We start from the raw sequence: 24,834 nt of genomic DNA, 5'->3' as shown, positions 1-24,834 counted from the left end.
AAAAAAAAAAAAAAAAAAAAGTTATCAATGTTAAAAACAGCTGCTTAATATTTTTGTGTAACCAGTGATACTTTTTTCAGTATTCTTTGATAAATAAAAAGTTCAAAAGAAACACATTTATTTAAAGCTGAAGTCCGTAACTATTTTGTGTTCCAAGATTTACTACATTTATATAAGCGAGTAAACCACGAATCCATTTTCCAAACCAGCTTTAAAATAGAAATCTTTCCTTGCAATGTAAAAGTCTTAACTCTCACTTTTGATAAATTTAATGCTGCTGAATAAAATGCCTGCTAAATAAAAAAATATTAATTTCTTAAAAAAAAAAAAAAAAAAAAAAAAAAACTTAACTCCAAACTTTTGAACAGCAGTATAAGCAAAATCGATAAATGTGAAATATACCTTGATAAGAAAGAAACTAGTATACCTTCATTGAAATCTAATCAAATCCAAACAGAATTTGATTAAGAGCTGGCAAATCAGAATTAAATCAAATCAGAACAACTGTATTGATACCCAGACCAATCAATGAAACAGTCATACATGACATCAACCTGAATACTTGGGACTGCTGATGCTACTTGCGTTTAAAGAATTTCGTTTTTCTCTCTTTTACCTGTTTGTTGGCAAAGACGAGCAGCACGGCATCTCTCAACTCATCCTCTGCCAGCATCCTCGTCAACTCCTCCCTCGCCTCATTCACTCGCTCCCTATCGTTACTGTCCACAACAAAAATCAGGCCTGTGGAAATAACAGTGACAGACTGAAGTATGCACTCAAGAGTTGCTCAGTACCTGGTTCTCTGTGTGTATGTGTGGACACTCACCTTGTGTGTTCTGGAAATAGTGCCTCCAAAGCGGCCGGATCTTATCCTGACCGCCCACATCCCACACAGTGAAGCTGATGTTCTTATACTCTACCGTCTCAACATTAAAACCTGCAAAGAGAAAAGGGGACAAGTTAAACACTGGCTCAAAGAAAAGAGGGACAGATGGAATGAGGGTGAAAAGGCATGAAATTCTTGTGTCTCATGCTGGGGCCCCACTCTAATAACACTACAGCCCGAGGGCAAATAATTTTACCATATATACACACAGACAGCAGAGAAAGAGATGGGATAGAGGGATAAGATAGGACACAAAGAGATGGAATGAGATGGGGGAGGGGCAATGGATAAAAGTAAAATAAAAGTTAAAAATACAGGAAACTTTTTTTTTTCTTCTTCAAATCAAAGTAGGCCTACTGATTTCCGAGCCGGTTGAATTTATTCATGCCTTGCCTTAGCTTTTTATTTATGTTTTTTTTTTTTTTATGCCCATGGAGAAAATAACATTTCCAGAACCAAGCACACTGAGAGAAATAAAACAGCAGCACTCATTTTATTAGTCTGAAATAAGGAAAACTGAGAAAGAAAGCATGGTAAAATTGCAAGAATCACAGACCGATAGTGGGGATGGTGGTGACTATTTCTCCCAGTTTTAGTTTGTACAGGATGGTGGTCTTTCCCGCAGCATCCAAGCCCACCATCAGAATTCTCATCTCTTTCTTCCCAAAGAGATTCTTAAAGAGGCCTGCAAACATATTCCCCATGGTGGCGGATCTGCAGAGAACAGAGAAGGTAGATGGAATTAGATCTTATTCACCAGAGAAACAAGTGCGCAGCCATCTTTAGAATTTTGTCTTTGAACTTCTGTTTTTGCGGTAGCCCTATAGCATCACTGTTGAAGAGTAATTAGCTGGTGAAGTGGATAAACTTTAACAAAAGATTTCATGTGCATTTTAATGTTTGAAGCAGATGTCATAAATGTCAGCAGACCAGAAAGATTTTAAAACAAGCGATTAATTCATACAACTTTACCTTCACATCGTGGAAATACAAAAGGAAGACAGAAGACAACTAGCTACATAAGGTCTATAGAGCAGAAAAATGCCTCACTCAAGTCACTGTCCAATTGAAATTGACCAAATTACTGACCAAAAAACAACAACAGCAACTTCATTACTACTGGCAAACAATATTTTGACTGCCTGAAGATGGTGTCACATAATAGCAATGATCAGGGTGGAGACTGAAAAAACAAAAGCTTAAACCCTGCAAGGGGTGATGCTTCAAGTCAAAGCACTCAACCCCAAATCACTCTGCTGTAGGTTGCAAATTCAGGTATCTGCAAAATAAATGCATAGCACTCATTTGAAAGAAATGAAAGACCCAAATGACACAATCCACAATCATTTACACAGGAACTGATTAAGCGTTCAATGTGCCATGAATGCTTGTTATGGTTCAACCACATCTGACTCTGGGGAAACAAGTGTAGGTCAAGGCTGATTCACCATGTGAAGAGAAAAGAGGAGGGAGGAGAGTCAGAGAAACAAAAGGCCCAGCAGTGATGAGGTGAATGCAAGATGCCATCGGTGGAAAGAAGAGTACAGGAGGTAACCAGAAACCTGACAAACCTGTAAGAGGAGACACCTGCCCTCTGAATTAATCAGAGACACAGAGAGACAGAGCACTGGAGATCCTGGTCCCCATCGACTGAGTTACACTCTAATCCCAACTGTAACTCAAGCGACAAACTACAGTTTTAGACAATGAAGGCGCCATATCCCTATTCAGACTGTCAGTCCATCTCTCCTTTCTTGTGCCTAAATGACATGGGACATGTTTGAAGAATTATAAACCGCCAACCATAATAATTCCTAAATTTGTTTGTTTTCATGCAATAGATGAGTTACCTTGTTAATCTGATTTAAAACCTGTAGTGTTTGAAAAATGTATATACAAAAGAGCTGTACTGATACAATCATTCATCAGTCTACTTATTACATTGCTACTTCAGCCTTTGCATATTTTAATTTATAATTTTCAGCAGTTAATAAAGAAGAAGGTCATCTAAAGCCTGAATTCTGAAACCATTGAGTCCGAGTCCAGAAAGACTCGCCGTTTTGGACAAAAGTGCAGCAAACAGCAGATTCACTGAGCTTCACTTATGCGTTTGCCACTGTTTCAATCATGATTTAATTATAACGCCATGAAGCACAGTGACATTATAAACTGTGACGTGTATCATGATGTGTACTGTATTGTGAAGCAGCAATACCCTACACTATACAAAATAAATTTTGTGCAAAAATAATTCAGAAGACTGCAGCTGCACAAAAGATAAAAAGATGTCGTTCACAAGTACTTCATCTGAAGGAATGTACATTGTCTAGTCTACCGAGTCTAATTGTGGCACAAAAGTTAGGCTCTAAGAATGGTGTGAGAACACACCCAGTGAGAATGTGAGAGCAGTGTCCTTTGGGTAAAAAGAAGAGAGGTGGGGCTTCAGAATGCAGTGACACCAGAGTTAAAACAAAGTCCCAACAGAACAAAATGATTACATAAGCCTCAAACTATTTGAAAAACACCCTTTTTGTTTAAATGATGTGCTCTACAAGGGGCCACATCATTGGAAGAAGTCCCTGCAAATACAAGGAAGTGCTACAAAAAAAATTGACTCATTCTGTAACTTGCACGTATTTTCACAGATTGACTCACTGATCAGTCAGTTGGGTTGCATTATGGTCGATGTGTGTTTCAGATAAAGAAAGAAAAGGTAAGACCAGACGTTTTGGAAAAACAATGGACCAATTCAAAGATTTTTAATCGGCCATAGGGAATGTTAGCAACAAATTAAGCCACATCAATTATTTACAAGAACCAAAGAAGTTGAATTATTGAGCAGAAAAGGTGAAACAAGAAGCTCTTGCTAATGAAGTTGCTGTAGTCATAACTGTACACTAAACACTGTCCTGTGTAAATAAAGCTAGATCCTCACACATTACATTGAAGATTACCTCGATCATCAGTCTACAAAGCCTTGATTAAATTAAAAAAATATATATATATATGATGCCAGTAATATGTTTCAATAACCATGTCTTAGCATTTTTTTTTTAAATGGTTGTTAAGTGAAATTTTGCTCTTTCTCCACAGTGATTCACTTTGTCCCTCTGTGCAGCAACACATTTAAACATCATGCATCAGAAGTGATGAGTATTGCAGACTCTTTTTTTTTTTTTTTTCACTGGTTACAACAGACTGAACTAGTCATGCTGAAACTGATGGCATTTAAGGTTAAGCCCAAGCTTAAATAATGACCCCATTCTTACTCTGAAGTCTTCAGCTTAATACTTAAATGCAGAGTAACGGTCACATACACTACCATTCAAACGTTTGGGGTTGGTAAGATTTATTTAATGATTTTGAAAGAAATCTCTATTGCTCACCAATGCTACATTTATTTGATTAAACTGTAATATTGTTAAATATTATTACAATTTAAAAGAACTCTTTTCTATTTTAAAATCTAATTTATTCCTTTGATGTCAAAGTTGAATTTTCAGCATCATTACAGTCTTCAGTGTCACATGATCCTTCAGAAATATGCTGATTTAATGCTCAAGGAACATTATTATTTTCAATTTCTGATCAACTGAAAGTTCAAAACAACAGCATTTGTTTTAAACAAATCTTTTGTAACATTATATAAGTTTAATCTGAATTTTGATCAATTTACAGCATCCTTGCTAAATAAAATATTTAAATCATAAAAAAAAATCTCACTGAGCCCAAACTTTTGAACAGTAGTGTAAATTGTGTTTCTCCTGTGTAACTCCAGCAGCTGTCTGCTAACATTTACTATAACTGACTTTCCCTAAACACGTTACACACAGAAAATGTTTATTTTCCCTGCAGGGAGTATCAGCAAACAACATTCCTGATATTTGGGAATGAAAATGAAAAAAGTGACAACAGTTTTACAAATGTTTAAACAGAAACTAAGGGTGGGACGTTCGCTTTCAGTGCTATCAGGCTAAAGTTAGCATTTTCCAAGATCTCCTATTGTACCTTTAAGACTTAGCTTTTATTAGAAAACCTTAATAAAGTCAATCTAAATACTGATGAATAAAGTTATGCATGAAAGGCAGAATGCTTTACAAACTCTGGCTAACGAACAACTCATAATGAGAGAAATCAACACCTTCCCATCCAGCAGAGTCATCAAGCCAATTAATCATAACCATAAACATGTACTTTTAGATAATGTACAAAAAAACATAAATAAAAACAAACCAGGTGTCAAATACATCCAGATCTCCAATGAGTCAATCAAGTGAGATTAAACACTCTTGATACATGCAAGATATAAGAATGAAAATGCTCTTCAAACGTGCAAAAAGATCAAAGACTGAAATGGTTACGACAACCCATTTTTATCAGGCATACTAGGAAGTGAGAGCATAACAGATTCTAGAGAAAAAAAATCACATGACAACATCTGATCCCATCCACAGTTTCAATGTTGCGACAGACAGCCAATTATAGCGAGAAATGCTTCCTAACTAGAAATCAACACGCCAGTCATTCATAATCAGGGTGACTGGGAGGCTGCTTACGAAACACCTTACAATTCAACAGAAGCGGTACAACCACAAGTATAAAAACAGATCCAGTTTTCTCATCTGACCTAGAACTGAATGGAGGTTAAAAGAATCATCATTTACAGCGAACTACAACTACTCTTCGAGTGAATCGATTCCTTCATACATTACAGTGGAAACCTGGTGTTTGACACCTGCTAGTTCTGCAGACAAATGAAAGATGTCATCCTATCACTGTTTTTTTTTTTTTTTTTTTTTTTACATACTCCGTTTTCTATTTTTTTTTTGATGCAAAAGACTGGATCAATCCTGTTCTCGCTTGTCAAAACGCAAACCGCTTTAGACATGCATAAGGTTACCAACAATTATACAGGCATAATTTCTAGTGAACTCGTAAAAACAGACGCAACACTTCACATTTGAAATAAAGCGATAGAAACGACGTAAGGAACGATCTCAGAAACACGGCCTAACATTCTAACATCATTCACACTAACAGATTACGCACAGTAACTGTAATGCTGACTTTGAGTCACTGTGATCTATTAATTCGTTCAATTCCTCATTCATTTATGTTTACACTGCTAGCTAAGAGACTAACTAGATCTCATAATCAATGCAGACTGTCAGCGTAGGAGCCGTTCATTATGAAGGGAGCGTTCTGTTTGTGTCGCGAGCGACGCCTTGTCGCCTGCTATGTGCTAAGGGCGCAGGCGAGATAACTAGATCACTCCACTGTTTACTTCACTGCTATTTATTTACTCCGGTCACTCCTGAGGAACTATACAGTTTTGAAGACGGTAAAAAAAAACATGTTTACGCGAAAAAGGTGCGCTGGAAATGTCTGTATATTCGGATAAGTAGACGCGAACTGGTTGTGCAGTTCCCATCAGCTAAGCAAACATCCGTTAGTTAGCCTGTTAGCCTCCCTGACTGAAATGATAATTATTTAAAAGAAGTCATTGTTTCTCTTAGCTACATGTAGACGACAGATAAATTAAAAGACCTCTGTATGACATACGTCAGAATGACAACGCAAAATGTGTCGTTTCGGCATTATTTACCTTTTGGTGCAGTTTCGCTACAATTTTCCGGTTCTCCACCTCACCGCTAAAAAACAAAATGGCGTCTTTCTCTAGTCCGAGGACAGTGGCGTCATGTGCCCCGCCTTCGCGTAAGTGTTGTCCAATCATATTGTCCAAAGTGTATGCGAAACCCCACCCCGTTATTGTCATCGTCCAATGACTGCATCGTGGGCGTGAGGGCTGAGGTACGCGTGTACTTCCCATGCAAAATGAAAGATGAGTCGACCTGAATATGTTTAGCAAATATATGCCTCTGCTGAGAAACTCATGTTTTCGAAGCGCGCTAACCAGAGGAAAGAGTAATTATGAAGTAAAAGGATAAATGAATTGAAGGTTGTGTTGGAAGAGGACTTTATAAATATATGACAGGCAGATAAGCTGCTTTGAGTGTAGCTTGTAGCGCTAACATAGGTCCTGTATGAGGTTACCCTCTAGTGGCAAAGATGCTACAACGTGTCAGGTGCCTTGTCCTACATCGCCTGTAATAATAATAATAATAATCTTTATCTGACCCTCTAACTCTAGCACTCTCTATTCTAATTCTATTCTTTAAAAAAACGTGTCCCTTTTAGACTTTCACTCTATTTATTTACTAACTGCTTGTTTTCTTTTTACAAACCACTAGCTTCTCTATCTTTTTGTATTCTATCTATTTGTTTTCCTTTTATTTATTATACAATTAACATTAAAGCAAAAAGGCCTCTAACACTAGCTTGCTCTATTCTTTTTCTATTCTCTCAGTTTTCTTTTTATTATGTAATTTAAAAAAAACCTTGCTACGTGTACTGCGTTAAGCTAACTGAGACTTGTTAGAGCACTTGTATGTCATTGCTCTTTTGTTGATTTTGATTGCTTCCATTGTCCTCATTTGTAAGTCGCTTTGGATAAAAGCGTCTGCTAAACGACTAAATGTAAATGTAATAATAATAATAATAATAATAATAATAATATTTTGTCATGTCTTAAATCCTTTAATCAAATACTTAGCGAGGTTATTATAGTTAAAAAACTAAACCATTTTTTTTGTCTTGTTTGTTGTTTTTTTACTTGACATTAAAATAAACGTTTAGTGAAATAAAATAGAGAAAAACTTGAGCTTATTTTTATTTAAACTAGTAGCCAGGACAATAAACATCTATGAAAACTATTTAGACATATTAAAAAAATAATCATAAAAAAGTGAATAAAATAATAATAAAAATGACAAATCATACACCAGAATTACTAAAGCTTTAACTAAAATTAAAATGGAAAATATAAATTTCAAATATTTAAATGTATAAATCCTATAAAAAGTATCTCAGTGATAGGCCTACTAAAATAACACTGATACTTAGAAAACATTAGTTAAACATACTTGTTTGACACTTTTCTTTGTATTTATTTATTTATTAGTCATTTTTTCTTAAATGTTGATGATCTACTGGTCATGAATATTTCATCAAAACATAAAATCAATAGTCCACCAGATGGTGTAATATATTCTCCTTGATCCACTGAGTTTTACTACATTAATTCTGCAGAATTTAGACAGAGTATAGTCCAGTCAGCAGAGGGTGCTACAGTTAAGACAAACCAAGCAAATGCAAATCCACTGAAGCCACAAAGCTACAACTACTGGCAGCTCATTGAAGATTGTACTTGGATGGCACATTCAAAATTTTAGGTTAGTGTGGGACAAGTTACTTATCTGGGTAAGCAGTGACGATTTGAAGGTACTGTTAACATAAAAGCTGGGTACCTGGAGAGTCTGCCATTAAATTAATGAAGCTAATTCTATATTTAGGCTGAAGCCTCTTTCAAGTTGCACCAACAGCAATGACAAAGAAATATGACCAAAATGGGCCTTTTCCAATTCAGACCTAAAAAATACCTAAAATACATAAATGGACCAATTGTTGGAAAGATAATTCTATTTTGGTGTTATAGTAACAGCCCAATAAAGTTGACTTTTTTTGTTTTTGGGACTGTGAAAAATACCATTCTCAAGGACTAACTTCCTGAAATGCAAGTTCATCTCACAACTTTTCATCTAACAACAATATTTTCATCTACAGTGGCACTGATCAAGAGTCTTGTATCAAGATATTACTGTCAACAAGATAAACTTATTTTAATAAATAGTGACATGCCTAACACTCTTAAATTTAGTATCAGCTTAAGTTATCAGTTATCTGCTGTATCATTTCAAAGACCTCAAAACAATTTTAAACTAAACAAATGGATCTCTATTCAAGAATCCAACACTAATGATTGTGTCTCCTCTTAAACATTATATTCAGCCATATTTTTCACATTTCACAAACAGGCCTATGTCTCATTTGTATTGTTTGGACTGGTCACCGCAAGCAGGAAGTGCACCTGGCACACCTCCGTCATAAAGGTGTGTGTCTTTAAACAAAGAAGGTGACATCATAAGGGAAATGTGGAGTTGGTCAGTCACTGATGGAGGCGAGAGGAACTGAGATGAAAGATCAGTCATGATTAGCTCATTATAACTTGTGCTTAGTGATGACAACAGCATCAAAGACGCCAGTGTGTTAATGATGCTGAGGAAATGAGAATGGAGCCACAGTTTGTAAACAAGGTGTTAAAATTAAACAAGAGTAAACAGACACTCATTATCCTTATACTGAACTCAGAAAAGAAAAAAAAATAAGAAGAATAGTATTTATAGCAAGTGTTGATTAATTTTTTTAATCCATATCTTCTATGATCAGAAAGAAAAGGAAAGTTGTCTGAATCAGCCCTAAATAAATGTGAACCATTCAGCAGGTAAACGCACCTGCTAATATGTAGGGAAATATCGTTTCCCTGGCAATGGGCGGAGTGACTGATGATCCAATAAGTTTGGCGTGCCTCACCCCTCTCGGGACCGCGCCTCCCCAAGGGCTAAAATGAGTTTCTGCCCCTTTAAGAAGTTGAGCTGTCCAGCACAGCTGGGATTTCAACACGGACAGATAGCGCAATGAAGAGCAGCGTCGACCCGTCATCATGTGCACCGGGCTTCCGAGGACTGCCTGTCCGCTGCGACTTTTTGCCCTCTGCATCCTTCTTTCCCACGCAGCAGCCTATTTCGGGTCAGCAGAGACTTTTATATCCTCTATCTTTTCTGAATTCATGGAAATAGCCTCTGACTGCATTATTGTTGTATTTCACATGGAATCGAATCATTTTAAGTTGCGGCAACAGGTGGAGATATTTGGTGATGTTGGATGTCCCATGCGCAATTACGCATATCTTGTTATTTGTTGTATGTTTAACAATCCCGTTTAAAACCTACATTGCAGGTTGTCTGTTACAAATAATCAAATGAGGCTAAATTAAATAATTATTTGTTTAATGTGGCATTTTAAAAAGATATAAAATGAATAATTTAAATTAGGAAGACTTTTTGTCTGCTCTTAAAAAGTAGCTGCAAGTAACACAATTCGATGTCATTTATGTATTTTTTTTAGTTGTTATTGTTTTTAAAACACTGATGTGTCTAAAAAATTTCAATAGTGTGCTTCTGGTCGATTATTGGCGTTGAGCGCAGTGCAGTGTATGGATCCAGATGTCTTCCGATGGTTTGGCACCGCGTCCTTGCCCTCGCACTACCTGATAATTAAGATCTTTCTGGCTTACGCTCATAGGACGTTGCCCCACTGGGGTTTATAATAAGAATCCTATAAACACGTAAAAACACTCTGCAATTGGTTTTTATTTAAGAGTGCTTACTTAAGTTTGTTAAGCGCCCCAGTAGTGTTTCCAAAAGTCAAGGGCGCTCAGACTGAGTGACTGGGGAAAGAGCACGTGTAGTTTTGTGCATTATTTATTCAAACAAGACTATTCAAATTAAGTATTTAAACACATATTCAAAGCACATGTGTCATCACTCGGGCATTCTATAAAAAAAAATTTAATTTGTTGCCTTAAGTTTTCAAATACAGTAACTTTAATGCCAAAGTTTGAACTCTGAAAACTTATTGGAAATTGGGGTGAGAGAAATAATTGTGACAAGTTAACCTGAAGATGTTTTATAACATTATGATGAAAACGTTTTACACTCTGTCTGATGTTCTAAAATGTCTTGAAGGTCTATTTTAGTGTATTTTAAATATATGGTGTTTGTGAACAAATCAAAATGAACCCCCTGCTGAAAAATAAATGAGAGGTTTCAAATTAAGTCGTTTTAGTGACTGTAGTGTGCATGTTATCGTTAGCCTTACAGGTCGCGAGCCACTGGTCTTTCTGCCCGGTCCTTTTGCCAACGAGCCTCCGAACGGTAAAGCGCACCTGAAGCAATGCGAACAGATGACTTTGACGCGCCGGCAAAAGCGCTTGTGCCGGCGAGAACCGGGGCTGGCGGAGACTCTGAGGGAATCTGTCCGTCTCAGCCTCCTGGAGTGCCGCTATCAGTTCCGCAACGAGCGCTGGAACTGTAGTATGGATGGCCGTGGAAGCCTTTTAAAACGAGGTAAGATATATGACACCCTTCTCACAATATTGGTGTTCCATTCTGAAAAGTTGACTTTAAAAGCAAATTTCTGTAAAATTTTAAACAAATATTACGGTAAGTGTTTTTAACATTGCTTTTACCATCTCAAGCTAAATGTACAAATGTTTTGTGAAATGTTTTACAATATGTTGGAATATGATAAGTTTGACAGTTCAGCCATTTTTAGCCTTGCGCTCAAGGTCATGAAACTACAAGTTGCTGTTTATGGAATTGTTCATAATTTTAATAAGATGTTTTTTTTCCAAATAAAATGGTATGTCCATTTAAAGACAGACAGACAGACAGACAGATAGACAGATAGATAGATAGATAGATAGGCTACTAGTCTTTGTTGAACTAGAAACAGAGTTGGTGACAGTCAACAAAGCAATTTATAATTAATTAAAATGAAATAAAAAAGTTATTTGATGTTTGTTTCGTTAGGAATATATAATATCACATAGTAAAAATTATACACACTTTTTCATTGTTGAAGCAATTGTTTAATGTTAACATGGAACAAAAAGAAATGACCGAATCTTGTGAGTTTAAAACCCACAAAACACAATTGTACAATTTGCAGTTTGCTGTTTGGTAGCCTTAAATTAGTCAGTACTACTTATATATTGTCAGAAAGGGAATGTTTTAGCATTAACAACTATGCAGAAACCTCCATGTGGTGCCTGCTTCCAAACGAACATGCGCAGGATGTGAATGTGAAAGCCATGCGTAGGTCAGTCCGCTGGTAATTAGGGACTTGGGAAGCGCGGAATCCCTGTGCGGTGAGGCCTCGCGGGGCCAGTTGAAGTATTTTTATCTCGCGGAAAAGCGGCCAGTTCTCAGAGGAAAAGGGCGGCGTGGTCGCGCGCTTTCATCTGACAGAAAACTTAGTCAAAATAATAATTAATTGGATCAAAATACAGGCCTTGCCTCAGCTCTGATCTAAGCAAAAAATAATACGAGGAGGTTGCAAGGGATTATGCTTAATAAAGGATCGTGACAAAATACTGCACTTAGCACTTAATTGGAAAAGTTGTAGGCTATAGTTCATGGTAGGGTTTCCATTATACCTACAGGCATGATAAGGGTGGCCTTTCCGTTTAAAGTCGAGTTTTAAATAATAAATATGGTAATAGGAATGTATTTCAAATGAAAGATAACGCATAGCTACAAACAAAGATGGGTGATTCTTAGACTATGGGCACTTTTATGTTCTTTGGTCATATTTATAAAAATACATATAATTTTGGACAAATTCCTCTTTCTTAGTCAAACTAACAATAAAACCACCTTAAAAACTTAAAATATTAACAATTTCTCTTGTAATCTAAGTTTGTCCTCTTACAGACCTTAAAACTAGACAAATTATTTAAACTTATGAGACTGTGTTACGTGACTTTTGAACAAGTTTTTTTTATTCAACTTCACAAGGATAAAAGTGCCCCTAGTTGAAGAAACGCCCAGATCCAGTAGGCTATATTTATGTTATTGTGGACATATTTCTATAGCTACTCATATCCACTTTGTTATCAGTTATCAAAACTGTTTTTTGAATTGCATTATTTGCAATCAGAGATTGTTTTTATTATAGGCCTATTAGTTAATTCCTACAAAGTGCTCAGTATTTAGCTTGTAATGTGAACTCCTCATGTCGCCCCTATGAGGTGACCTATTACATAAAATCTTGTATTACGTTCGTACTCTTATTTCAATGCACGTTATTTAAAACATGTTTCAAAAGCGCTAATAGGCTGGTTTTATTTATGTGTACGGCTTTTTAAAGTCTAAAAAGTGCTGTACACATTTAAAGCAGTTGCTCAGTGCTCATTTATGAATGCATCACTTCATCAGGCTTTAAAGAGACGGCCTTCCTGCTCGCGGTGTCATCAGCAGCGTTGTCTCACGCGTTGGCCAAAGCGTGCAGCTCGGGGCGCATGGAGCGCTGCACCTGCGACGATTCTCCTGGTCTGCAGCACCGCGAGGCCTGGCAGTGGGGCGTATGCGGGGACAACCTCAAATACAGCACTAAGTTTCTCAAGAAATTCTTGGGGCAAAAACGGGTCAGCAAGGACCTGCGTGCCCAAATCGACGCTCACAACATTAACGTCGGCATCCGGGTAAGACGCAAAATATTAAGCGGCCTATTTAAAAATAATAATAATAATAATAATATCATGTAGGCCTACGCTTTTAAGAGTAAAGTTTACAAAGGGGGTTTTCGTAACGATGGTTCCCCAGTGAACCATTCTTAAATGAACAATTTTTGTCTTAATTTGCAGAACATGTAAATAATATAAACGACCTTTTGCACTATAAAGATCATTTAGTAGAACTGAAGGGTTCCATGGATTCTTCTAAGAGTGTAGTCTACATGATCCAGTGTCCTCCAAAGCTTGTATAGAGAACATCTGTAAGGGTTAACTCTCTCACACACACTATACCGTCCTCTCTTGGTTGATGGGGTGCGGTCTTCTAGTTCATTGTTGCCCAAAGGAGAGTTCAGCGAGTGGGGTGAGGCAGGTAGGTGAGCAGGTATTGGCCAGCTCTCTAGAGCCAGGTGTTCCTTCCCCTGGTCCAGGCATGACAGCGCTTGCTGTGGAGGCCCTCTTCAAAATTAGAGGTCTCCCATGAGGGCGATTATGCAGAGGCCTCTGTAATATACGAGCATTTTTTCCACCTACTGTATGCCTCCCACTCTACCAGTCTTACTGCTGCCGCCGCTGCTACCGCCGTCGCCGCCGCTCAGACCTTCATAAATCCTCATAACATCCCTCAAAACAGTTCTGTTACCAGGAGACTGGCAGCCTCAGGGTAAGACAGAGGGAACAAAAAGGGGGAGGGTTTACGAGGTTCACAGAAAGAGTAAGAAAAGAACGGCTGGACAAACTCGGATCTTATCTTATCAGTCTCCAGTTTTGTTGTTTCCCGCAGTTGACACCTCAGGCCACAGATGGCGGTTAACAAAAACAAGCAAAGGTGGCTGAGGTCTTGTTTTCCACTCCCCTTTCAGATTCTCTCCGTTTCCTCGCTTCTTCTCTGTATTGCTCATGTGGCCCTGGGGTGGGAGCTCATACCTGTGTAGGGTGGAACACCCCCATCGACCATTTGACCTCCCCATCTCCCCTTGGGCCCTTTTAGATAGACTGATTTGCTCTGAAGCTGCCTCCGCAATATATGTCAAGTGAAGAGAGGAGCATGAATAGGAGAAATAGATCAACAGTCAACAAGTAAATAATGTGATTTGGCTCCCAAACTCAGACTACCAATACTTCGAAATTGAAAATGGAGAGCGAGAGAGCAACAGAAAAAAGATGTGCCCATCTGAGCATAGATCAGGGATGGTGGTCTTCAAGAGGTGCAGGTCAGAGTTGAAAGACCGCCAGCTCAGGCATTCCCCCTGCATCCATCATCTACACCATGTCAACCCAATGTTTTTAGCTCAGGGCTATGGAGTCCCAGAGTATCAGCGGAATTACTTGAACAACTTATAATTTTGGATAACATGCTGTTCCACTTTTACAACTTCTATGTTCATTTCCCTCCCCACTTTTGGGGAGATAATCAATAGCAATATATTAATGTGACTTCCCAAACATGTAAAATAGTTCTCTCTAGGCCAGTGGTTCCCAACGTTTTGGACTCTAAGGCTCCCAACTGTCCACAACGATATTTGAAGGCCCCATGACTTTTTCAGTTGTTCATGATTTTTGGTTAAGAATTAAGAAGAAGGATTTTAAAAATATGCTTACTCACAATATCTAACCGATTTAACATTAAAAAAAGTATATTCATTTGTACATTCAAAGCCCATGGAGCTTTAAGATTTTAATTTACATGACTTTTTAGGTCTAGAAATTCTACTATTAAAACTAAGGTACCTCATATATCCCCATTTTCCAAGGCCACAGGAATCCTGCTTCCTCAAAGAAAAAATCTGTTTTTGAGAGTGCGAAATAAAAAAGAAATATCTTGAATTGTTTTGTTTCATTTTAAGGAATTTTAAGTCAAGGTGAGGCCCCCTTGGAAGTTTGCTGAGGTCCCCTAGTCACCCTCGGTCCCTTGGTTGAGAACCACTGATCTAGGGCCCTTTTACACCAATGCAATATGAAATAAATTCAAATAAATCACCAACGAAAGCCCTGTTCACACCAAGTGTGAAACCACTCATGATTAGTGCGGTAAACTAGGGAATCTCGAATAAACTCAAATTTGATTCACAGTAATTATCAGGCTTGGGCTTTGGACATATGACTAAAAGCTTAGATTACACTTCATTTGAAGGTGTCCTTGTTACAGTGTAATTATACATTTAAGTACTGAGTAAGATGAATTAACTGCATGTACTTACTATATGGTTAGGGTTAGGATTAGGGTTTGACTTATGGTTACTTGCATGTAATTATGCATAATTTATTGTTATTATAATAGTAAGTACTGTACATGTAACATGTTTAACAAGGACACCTTAAAATAAAGTGTTACCAAAATATATATCTTATTGGCTGGTGCATTTCATCACCGGACATGAAAAAAAAATCAACACAATCGCTGAAGTGTGAATAACTTTATAAAAATGTATTGTTTCTTTTTAAAAGAAACTTCAGTACCAAATATCCATGTGAAAAGGTCATAGCCAATCCAATAAGTGAGACCAAACTTCAGCATCCCATATTGAATATTGAACTTCCTCTCCTCAGAAAGTTTCTGTTTCATTTTCACTGGATCATAGTGTTGTATTTGACGTACTGTGTTCATGTCTTCACCACTGTCTTTTCATTTCCTCTCAGGCGGTGAAGAGTGGTCTTAAGACTACTTGTAAGTGTCACGGTGTCTCCGGTTCTTGTGCTGTGAGAACATGCTGGAAGCAGCTCTCCCCGTTTCAAGACACAGGCCATCTGCTGAAGTACCGCTATGACACAGCCGTTCGAGTGCATAGTGTTACCAACTCCGCCACTGGAGAGACCGAGCTGGCAAGCCCACGGCGCCACAGCAACACAGGTCCCCGTCTGCGGCCCACCGAGCTGGTATTTCTGGAGGAGTCACCCAGCTTTTGCAGGCCATCGCGCTACTCCCCCGGGACGGCTGGCAGACCGTGTTCAAAGGACACCAGCTGCAGCAGCCTGTGCTGTGGACGGGGCTACAACACGGCCCTCCACCTCACCACCCTCTCCTGCCACTGCCAGGTCCGCTGGTGCTGTCACGTCGAGTGTCAAACCTGCCTCCGAGAGGAAGAGGTCTACACCTGCAAGAAACACTGATAGCAAGAAGGAGACTGAGAAGACAAAGTGGAAATTGAAGAAGGTTGAGGATTGTTAATGTGTCGGCTAGACAACTAGTAGAATTGTGAGAAGTTTGGAGGTTGTGATAAGGAAAAAGGTGTTGAGGATGATCTGCCAGTCTTACCTGGCTTAGTTGTGATGGATAAATCACTTTCTTAAAGTCTGGGCTCCCACATGGAGTTCCGAACAAACGTTCAGGAGGAACATGTCCATTTAATATGACCAATCAGTGCCTGAACAAGCATACATAAGTGCCTTTGACAGTTCTTCCAGCATTCCTCCACCACCCCAGCTCCACCTTCTTGATTGATTACCACGAAAACCAGTCAAGGAAATCTTACTTTTGTTCTTCAGCTCAAATCCTTTAACATGGACAGCAAGTAAAATATGTATACCTCCTCTTCATTAAAGATTACATGAACCCGTTAACTCATGACACAAGTGTGGGCAAACCTGGCCATGGGTTCCAGAGCATTTGTGAGATGCTTGAGATTGAAATTTGCTTTTCTGCTGTCAAGGAAACTAAATGGGACGTTCCATATGCTTCCTAGTTTAGTGGAGGTTTGATTTGAACCAGACCACTTTTTTCTTCTGCAGCAATAAACCAACCTCACTGGGAGGTTGGCTGTTGAATGGTCCGTGTTGATCACACACTTATGGCAATGGACTAGAGATCTGTGATGTGTAGTTATACTCAAACTGATAGTTTGGAAGTGAGACGGCGGTCTGCTAACTCATATTTCTGACTGCTTGTACTGTATATCTCTCTATTGCTCTGAGAGTCCACATATGGCTTCAAAATATACTGAGAGTATACTGAGCACTTATGAATGCATTTATTTGTGAATATTATGATAGTCTTTTATATGTAGTGAAGAAAGTACTTGTGTCTGTTACGGTATTCACAGTTATAATGCTTAACAAAGATATATTACAAATGAGGGGGGGAGAGTGGTCGTGCTGATAAACTGGAAATCTACTGGGACACAGTCTACTTTCATAGACTTCTAATGAATTTTAGAGAAAGTTACATAGTCAGAAATGTTTTGTTTTATATATTGAATGGCCATTAAATGGCTGTATCTGGTAATAGATAGGAATGTATTTATTGCAATTTAGATAAAACTGATCAACTGCTGCACCAACTTCGAGTACACTTATTGGTGTATTCCAGACTGCATTCACAAATTTACACCCTTTTATTTACATTTGCCATATTGCTGCATGATTTCCCGCTTTTCTGTGTAGAAGTATGCCAAAAACACAAGCATTAGGGATTGGACAGAACAAAGTGTGTCATTACAGCATGACCCAAACGTCACCTCTCCCTACAGCTGCATATAGTGTGTGCAAACATCTGGGCTTCTGAGTATTTAGTCTTTATTCTACGGTTTCCCATCAAGGGCAATGAGAGTGAGTATGTCCCATCCAGAACAAAGGAAAACATCTCCTTCCCTAGTAAGCAAGGCTCTCTGGTCTATAAATTCTATAAGCCCTTTCATGTGTATGAAGCCTTTGATAAAGTCCATTCCAGTCCCTTATTAGCCCATTACCAATCAGAGCAAATAACAGTGCTTTTTCTTCAGAATGTGCTGAAAGCAGAAAGAGTTGAAAGTAGGTATGCTGGATGCCCAATTGAGGCCTTTGTTACAGGGATATTTAAATAAATATATATTTTTTGTGATTTTTGTTTATTTTAGCTTCATTTTTTTATGTTGTAATAATTTTTGCTGTTTTTTTAGCTCAATTTTTGTTTGTTTATTTTACAGTTCTTAGCTGTTTTGTTTTCCACCAAATACAAGTGGAAATGTTGAAAATCAGCTGTGTATGTGCACTGCACATAAAGGCACATTTTAACTCCGACACAAAGTATTACTCATAAATATTTTCTGTTAAAATTAAACATTACATGCATTTATTCAAATGTAAAGTATGAGAATGTGAGCGTGTATGTGCCTACTTCTGTGTGTGTGTGTGTGTGTGTGCATGGTAATTCTGGGAAGGCAGAAAACTGCAATAAAATTGGCCACATCAATCAAGTGAAAGAAAGTCCAGGCATTCAGTGACATGCCATTCAGCTGAAGCATGTGTAATGTCTTAAAACGTTTGCTTCAAGAGCTTTTCACTCTGACTCAGTCGAAGTTCATATGCATGATATGAAAGCTTTCTCCTGTAATCGATTCAGTTTCTGTGAAAGAGACTTTACTGAAGAAAGAGAGTTCTCACACTGAGTCAGCACATGCAAATATCTGAAACCACAACAGTGGCTGTGAAAATCCAAATGAGATTGTTTCCTACATCTGAGTGGATGTGTGTGGATGTCAGCGTGTTTCTCTGCTGCAACTGATGAAATGGTAACATTTATAGCACAGACATCCGCAATGAACCCTCTGTCAACCTGCGGGTTATGGAGTCTATGTGTTTGTTTGTGTTGTCATAGCTTTAACAGTGTAATGTTTCACTTTGTGATTTCACGCCGGGGATTTTTGCTACTACCTCACCCGGTCTATGGGGGAAATTAAATACTAAGATGTTTTTTTCTTACTAGATATTTAAGACAATGCTTCTTTTAAAAGCTTTACCCTGAAATACAGATGCATTTACTCTTTTTTTTTTTTTTTTACTTTTGTGACCTATTTCCTTATTTAAGAACCAATTTATCATATTCAAATAAAATACTACATTTGTAAAAATGCTGTCTGTTATTTGTCAACAGATTGACCTCTTCAAATGAAATTTAAAAATGCTGACTTCCTTTCTGTCTCTTGCTTTCTCTCTTTCTCTTTCTGTGTTTGTGGTTGCACACCTGTCCAGAGCTCTGCACGCAAACACCTGCTCTCTAGTTAAATCACAGCTAATCATGGAGCTGATGGATCCTGACCTGCAGTATTTTCCTGTCACTACTCTCAACTTGAGCCTCATTCTAATTTCGCTCACTCAAAACATATACAAATAGTTGAGCTTGCACATGTGCCACTGCCACACTACCCTTCTCCTTGTAATACCTATGTCATAGCTACCCTTGTCATTATACAAATTTATGTCCTCATTTGTCACAAAAACGCGCGCGCGCGCACACACACACACACACACACACACAACCTAAGTAATGGACACCGGGAATCTGGCATGAGGCAAGTGAGTTTCTTACAGTTCAGCTACTTTCATAATAGTGTAGCTTTCCAGTAATAACGCTAATTTATGAAAGGCTGTTGTAAATGTCTAAGCTGGGAGAATAATCAAACAGGCTCACCTCAATGGTCCTCTATCCCTCTCTCATATGTAGCATAGGAAAGTTAGATTCACTTAAATGAAGTGAATCAACTTATCCTTATGAACTTATCCTTATCATCCCTCATCTTCATCACTCTCACATGCAGTGTCGGGGAGTCTGATTCATTTTAGCGAATAGGTTCACCCTTAAAGGGATAGTTCACCCAAAAAATGAAAACTCTGTCATTAATTACTCACCCTCCAAACCGATAAGACCTCTGTTCATCTTTAGAACACAAATTAAGATATTTTTGATGAAATCCGAGCGCTTTCTTACCCTGCATAGACAGCAGTGCTTAAAGTCCAGAATCGTATGGACATCGTTAAAATAATCCATGTGACATCAGTGGTTCGACCCTATTTTTATAAAGCTACAAGAATATTTTTTTGTGCGTAGTACAGGAAAGTTTGACTCGGATTAATTGTAGTAAATCGGTTCATACAAAAAGGTCCTTCACTCTCATATATAGAGTTGAAATGTCCTATTCATTTCAGTGAATCGGTTCATAATGATTCGCTCTCATATGTAGCATTGGAATGTTAGATTAATTCAGACAATTCATTTAATTCATCAATTCATTTAATTGAACCAAATTAAACAGAAAGATTCACCAATTCTAGTTCCTGTATAAGTTTTTGACTTGGTTATGTAATGTTTGTTGTATTAAGTATAAATGTATGTCCACAGTAGATTGTCCATTGTTTGTAAACCCTTCATCACTTTTGAATGAGGGAAAAAATTAATGAAGTATCACGGGATATTTATATATTTTAATTATAAAAACATATATGTTAGTTATCTTCAATATAGACCTTAGTCATGTTAGGCATCATGTTGAATTTAACACAAAAGAAAATGAGGCTGTGATGACTTACAGTCTAATGGCACACACTATCCCTAAAGGTCCTAGATTGCGTAATTTTCACAACTCACAATATGTAAAACTTTTATTAAGTTTTTGTCTACTGAAAGTTGCAAAAATTAAATATGGCACTGCCCTGACTAAAGTCTACAGTTGGCTATTTTTGTGGTTGTATAGTGCAACTAACTACTTCTTCAAAACAGCAGCTTAACAGCAGCATTCTGCAAAAGTTCCAAATATTTCCATAGAATTGGAACACCCATCATTCATAAAGAGCCCCTTGTACTGTATGCAAATTTATTAAATATTCTGTTAATTTATTAAATTGAATCCTTCTTTCAGCTTCCTCAAAGAGTGCTCTCAGATCTAATTAACACATTTTACCACATTTAAATCCCTTCCACAGATATCCAACAACAAAAAAATCACAGAAAAGAGTCTCCAGATACCGTCTGGCCCTGGTGACACCCATAAGCTGACCCATCACAGAACTCATGTGCTTGTACACAGCACTTTATTATCTGAACATAAAAGCATGCGTGCATTGCCGTGTTTGATGTGTCTAAAGGTAATAGCCCCAATAAGACTCTCCCATTCTCTGTTTAGACATAATGAGAATAATAGTCGTGCTCATCAAACAGATCTGTGCTTTCACTGTCTGCCCAGATCATCAACCCAGACCTTGTCTAATGACTGTTTATCAGTACTTACCCTTATTAAAGACACACAGAAAAAGGTTGGAGGTGAAACGGGCCAGAGATTTCATGTTTACAAGACAACAGCCACGTCATGTGGTGGCTTTGTGAATAAAAGCTTATTTGATACAAAATCAAAGTCTAAAAACAGTTAACTTCAGCCTCGTTGACTACATTTAAGCACACACACAGATGCACGTATGCGTCAACAAAGGAATTTCTAACCCTTGGGGCATGTCAAGGAGAGAAAGGTAGAGTTCAGACAGAAGGGAGAAATGAAGAATGAGTGAGTGAGAGAGTGTATGGATGAAGAAATGAAAAATGTGCAGCAGAGAGATGGCTACTTTGTAAATAAGTTACTGTTTGACGTTGGTTTCACATAGAAGGGACAGGACTGCAGGTGAATATGCTGCTATGGTGAACCGCAGGGGGTCTGTGAGGGATGATACAGCACTAGTTTAATAATGAATCCTAAAGCCTTCATTTCCCCAAAGCCCAGCGTCCACAGCCTTCTTCTCACGCACACATCCCCTAGAGAGAGGCTACAACGGAGGAGACAGTGTGTGTGTTCCTCAGTGAGTGGCTTTGATGTGTGAATTTTCATCCTTATCATTTTTCTTTTCATTTGCATATGCAAGCATGTTTGTGTTGTGGATATTTAAATATTGACTATTCGACTATGTTTTACTGTAATCATAATGTGTGTGTGATGTAATACTGTTTTGTTTGGTCAGCGAGGTCAAGCAGGTAGGTCTGTTACCCTCTGGGGACAGGACGCTTTATCTGCCATCTTCAGTATAGAAAACAGACACACATAGCATAAAAATACCAGTTAGCTCTTTGATAAATTAGAAGTAAATTAAATCTTTAAATCTCATTTTCAGGCTCATTACAAGATAAAATACTGCAAACCAGCCAAGGACAGTGATATGTAAAAGATTTGTGTGTGTGTGTGTGTGTGTGTGTGTGATTTTGGAAAGAAAAGTCATGCATGTTTGAGAATTTTCATTTTGGGGTGAACTATCCCATTCTTTTTTTCTTTTTTTTCTTTTTCTTTGGGTGAACTAGCACAGTCTTAAAAATAATGGTTCTAAAGGGTTGCAGCAGAACCATTTTCGGGTTTCCCCAAATAATTTTTCAGTGAACAGTTCTTAAAAGAACCATTCTATTCTTAGTGTAAAGAACATTTTAACCTAACACTTTAATCTAAATAACGTTTTCCACTATAAAGAAACTTTTTGAGAATGAAAAGGTTCTAATGGATGTTAAAGGTGCTTCATGGAACCATAGATGCAAACAGAGAACCTTTATTTTTAAGAGGTCATGTATAGTGTACATTTTCATAAATATTATTTTCTGTTGCTTAGCAAATGTCCTTTATCCATAATGGCTTACATAGTTTTACATTGATTACTGGTTTATGTGTTACCTATTGGAACAAACTTATGCTTAGCTCTTTAGCCTTGAGCAAGAACAACTTTCTATGAATTTGTTACCTTATGTTTTGCTATGAACCCTTCAAGACCACCACATGAATACTAAAGGAAAGAAAAAGAGCCTTGCAGAAGAACAGAGGAGTGTTTTCATTTGAAAAGATAAGGAGAAATGTAATAAAAAGTTATTGTCTGAAAAGTTTTTGTGAGTGAGGGAGAAGAGGGAATAAGAGAGAGAGAGAGAGAGAGGTGGACGAAGGCACAGGGTAAGAATTTGGAATGTGAAATGAGTAATGTTATTGCTCAACCCACATCACAAAGCCACAATGCCTGGAGCTATGACAAGCTGAGTGCATATCTCCATACCTCCATCCATCCCTTCATCCCCTCATCTCTCTCTACTTTTTGCATTCTTTATCCCTTCATTTGTCCAGCTGTCTATAATTATGGGTATGGTATCTGTTTTAAGTTAAAAATTGAATCTAAGTGAAGTGAAGTGACATGTGGCCAAGTATGGTGACCCATACTAGGAATTAGTGCTCTGCATTTATCCCATCCAAAGTGCACACACACAGCAGTGAACACACACACACCGTGAACACACACCCGGAGCAGTGGGCAGCCATTTTTTTGCTGCAGCGCCCGGGGAGCAGTTGGGGGTTCGGTGCCTTGCTCAAGGGCACCTCAGTCATGGTATTGAAGGTGGAAGAGAGCGCTGTACATTCACTCCCCCCACATACAATCCCTGCTGGTACGAGACTAGAACCCGCAACCTTTGGGTTACGAGTCCGACTCTCTAACCATAAGGACACGACTTCCCGATATCCAGAAGTATCCAGTAATATCCAGACCCTATAGAGTAAGTTATGGGGAGATACAACAGTGGCTTTTAAAGAGCGCTAATAGGCTATACAGCACTTTTCAGTGTTTGTATGAGTGATAAATACCAGTTTGTTGCTTGTCATAGTTCGCACGTTTCAGACAGACCTTTAGTCTGTGTATTCTAATGGTGGAGATCTGACTCTTTCTGTTGGTTACATAGTTACGCCAGTAGGTGGCAACAAATGACTGCCTTTATGAGTGAGTAATTTAAATCACTCATTCAACTGATTTGTTCAAAAGACTGATTCATTTTAGCAAGTAAACAGGACTACTCTGCTTTGGAACTGTTTTCGTTTGACAGTGAAAAAATACATAACTGGTAACATAACAGTAACTGGCGATACTGGGTCTAAATGTAAGTTACTCAATACTGAATTCTTGTTTAATGAACAGTTAAGAAATACTGCTTTCATAATTTCGCTGTTGGTCTGAAAATTAGCGTTGCTGTCAATACCTGCAGCATCCTGCCCACTGTAGTTGTGCTGTGAGTGAGTTCATTAAAGGGATAGTTCACCCAAAAATGACAATTCTGTCAATTACTCAGCCTCATGTTATTCCAAAAACCCGTAAGACCTTTGTTCATCTTCGGAACACAAATTAAATATTTTTGATGAAATCTGAGAGCTTTCTGACCCGACATAGACAGCAATATAACTGAAACGTTCAAAGCCCAGAAAAGTAGTAAGGACATCATTAAAATAGTCCATGTGACATGAGTGGTTCGACCATAATGTTATGAAGCTACGAGAATACTCTCTGTGTGCAAAGAAAACAAAAATAATGACTTTATTCAACAATTTCTTCTCTTCCGTGTCAGTCGACATGTGTTCAGGAGAGTACCACGACGCATGCGTGTGATGCTGCTGCAGAGTCTCATTCTGACCTACAGATGGTACTCATCCAGGAGTGCGTTTCCCGTGGACGTATCTCACTAATTAACTATCATAGTATGATGCATTGTTGTTGAAACCAACTAGCCAGTCACGACTGTTTCCCGAACACCGGTTGCATCTCCGTTGTTTGAACCACATTAGGTCAACAATTTAGGGCCGTTGTTAATGACGTCACACGCATGTGGTGGAGTAATAACTTCTGCTAATTAATTGATTCGAGATTTCTGAGATGCTGCTGTATTGAACATGGCACCTGATGACCAATTTACTCTGTTTTGTTCCCTGTCATTTTGCTTTATTTGATGTTTGATTCATTGCAGGTTTCCTCATATGTCATACTCCGGGGTTCCCTTAGGCATTTATGCACATGTGCACTCTTCAAAAACGGCGCTTTTGAGAATGCGCTACAATTTATCTATTAAAATGTATATATATTTAAATTGAATTGAAGATATAGATTGTATTGCATGTTAGCTTGCTTACTGTGACCAAAAGCATAATTTATTTAAGTCCATATGTCTTAC

General features: G+C 38.0%; 2 protein-coding genes across 2 annotated transcripts in view; one reads left to right on the top strand and one right to left on the bottom strand.

Annotated features, from left to right (window-relative positions):
• The window catches only part of LOC107721481 (ADP-ribosylation factor 1-like), a 9,550-nt gene extending 2,961 nt beyond the window's left edge, over positions 1-6,589 (bottom strand). The window contains exons 1-4 of the mRNA XM_016529498.1: positions 6,492-6,589; positions 1,443-1,600; positions 827-937; positions 617-741 (exon numbers count right to left, since the gene is read on the bottom strand). Coding sequence (XP_016384984.1) covers positions 617-741; positions 827-937; positions 1,443-1,590 — 384 coding nt within the window. The 5' untranslated portion in view covers positions 1,591-1,600; positions 6,492-6,589. The remainder of the gene's footprint in view (positions 1-616; positions 742-826; positions 938-1,442; positions 1,601-6,491) is intronic.
• Positions 6,590-9,459: 2,870 nt separating this feature from the next.
• On the top strand, positions 9,460-16,689 carry LOC107721476 (protein Wnt-9b-like). Its single transcript, XM_016529483.1, has 4 exons — positions 9,460-9,592; positions 10,718-10,971; positions 12,844-13,109; positions 15,780-16,689. The coding sequence occupies exons 1-4, from the start codon at positions 9,507-9,509 to the stop codon at positions 16,248-16,250; spliced, it is 1,077 nt and encodes a 358-aa protein (XP_016384969.1). The 5' UTR covers positions 9,460-9,506; the 3' UTR covers positions 16,251-16,689.
• Positions 16,690-24,834: the final 8,145 nt, after the last annotated feature.

Source organism: Sinocyclocheilus rhinocerous, unplaced genomic scaffold (assembly GCF_001515625.1).
Source record: "Sinocyclocheilus rhinocerous isolate Xijiao unplaced genomic scaffold, SAMN03320098_v1.1 scaffold481, whole genome shotgun sequence".
In the NCBI taxonomy this organism is placed as follows: Eukaryota; Metazoa; Chordata; class Actinopteri; order Cypriniformes; family Cyprinidae; genus Sinocyclocheilus; species Sinocyclocheilus rhinocerous.
Note: the sequence above shows the minus strand (reverse complement) of the source record. Positions and strands in the feature narration are given on the sequence as shown.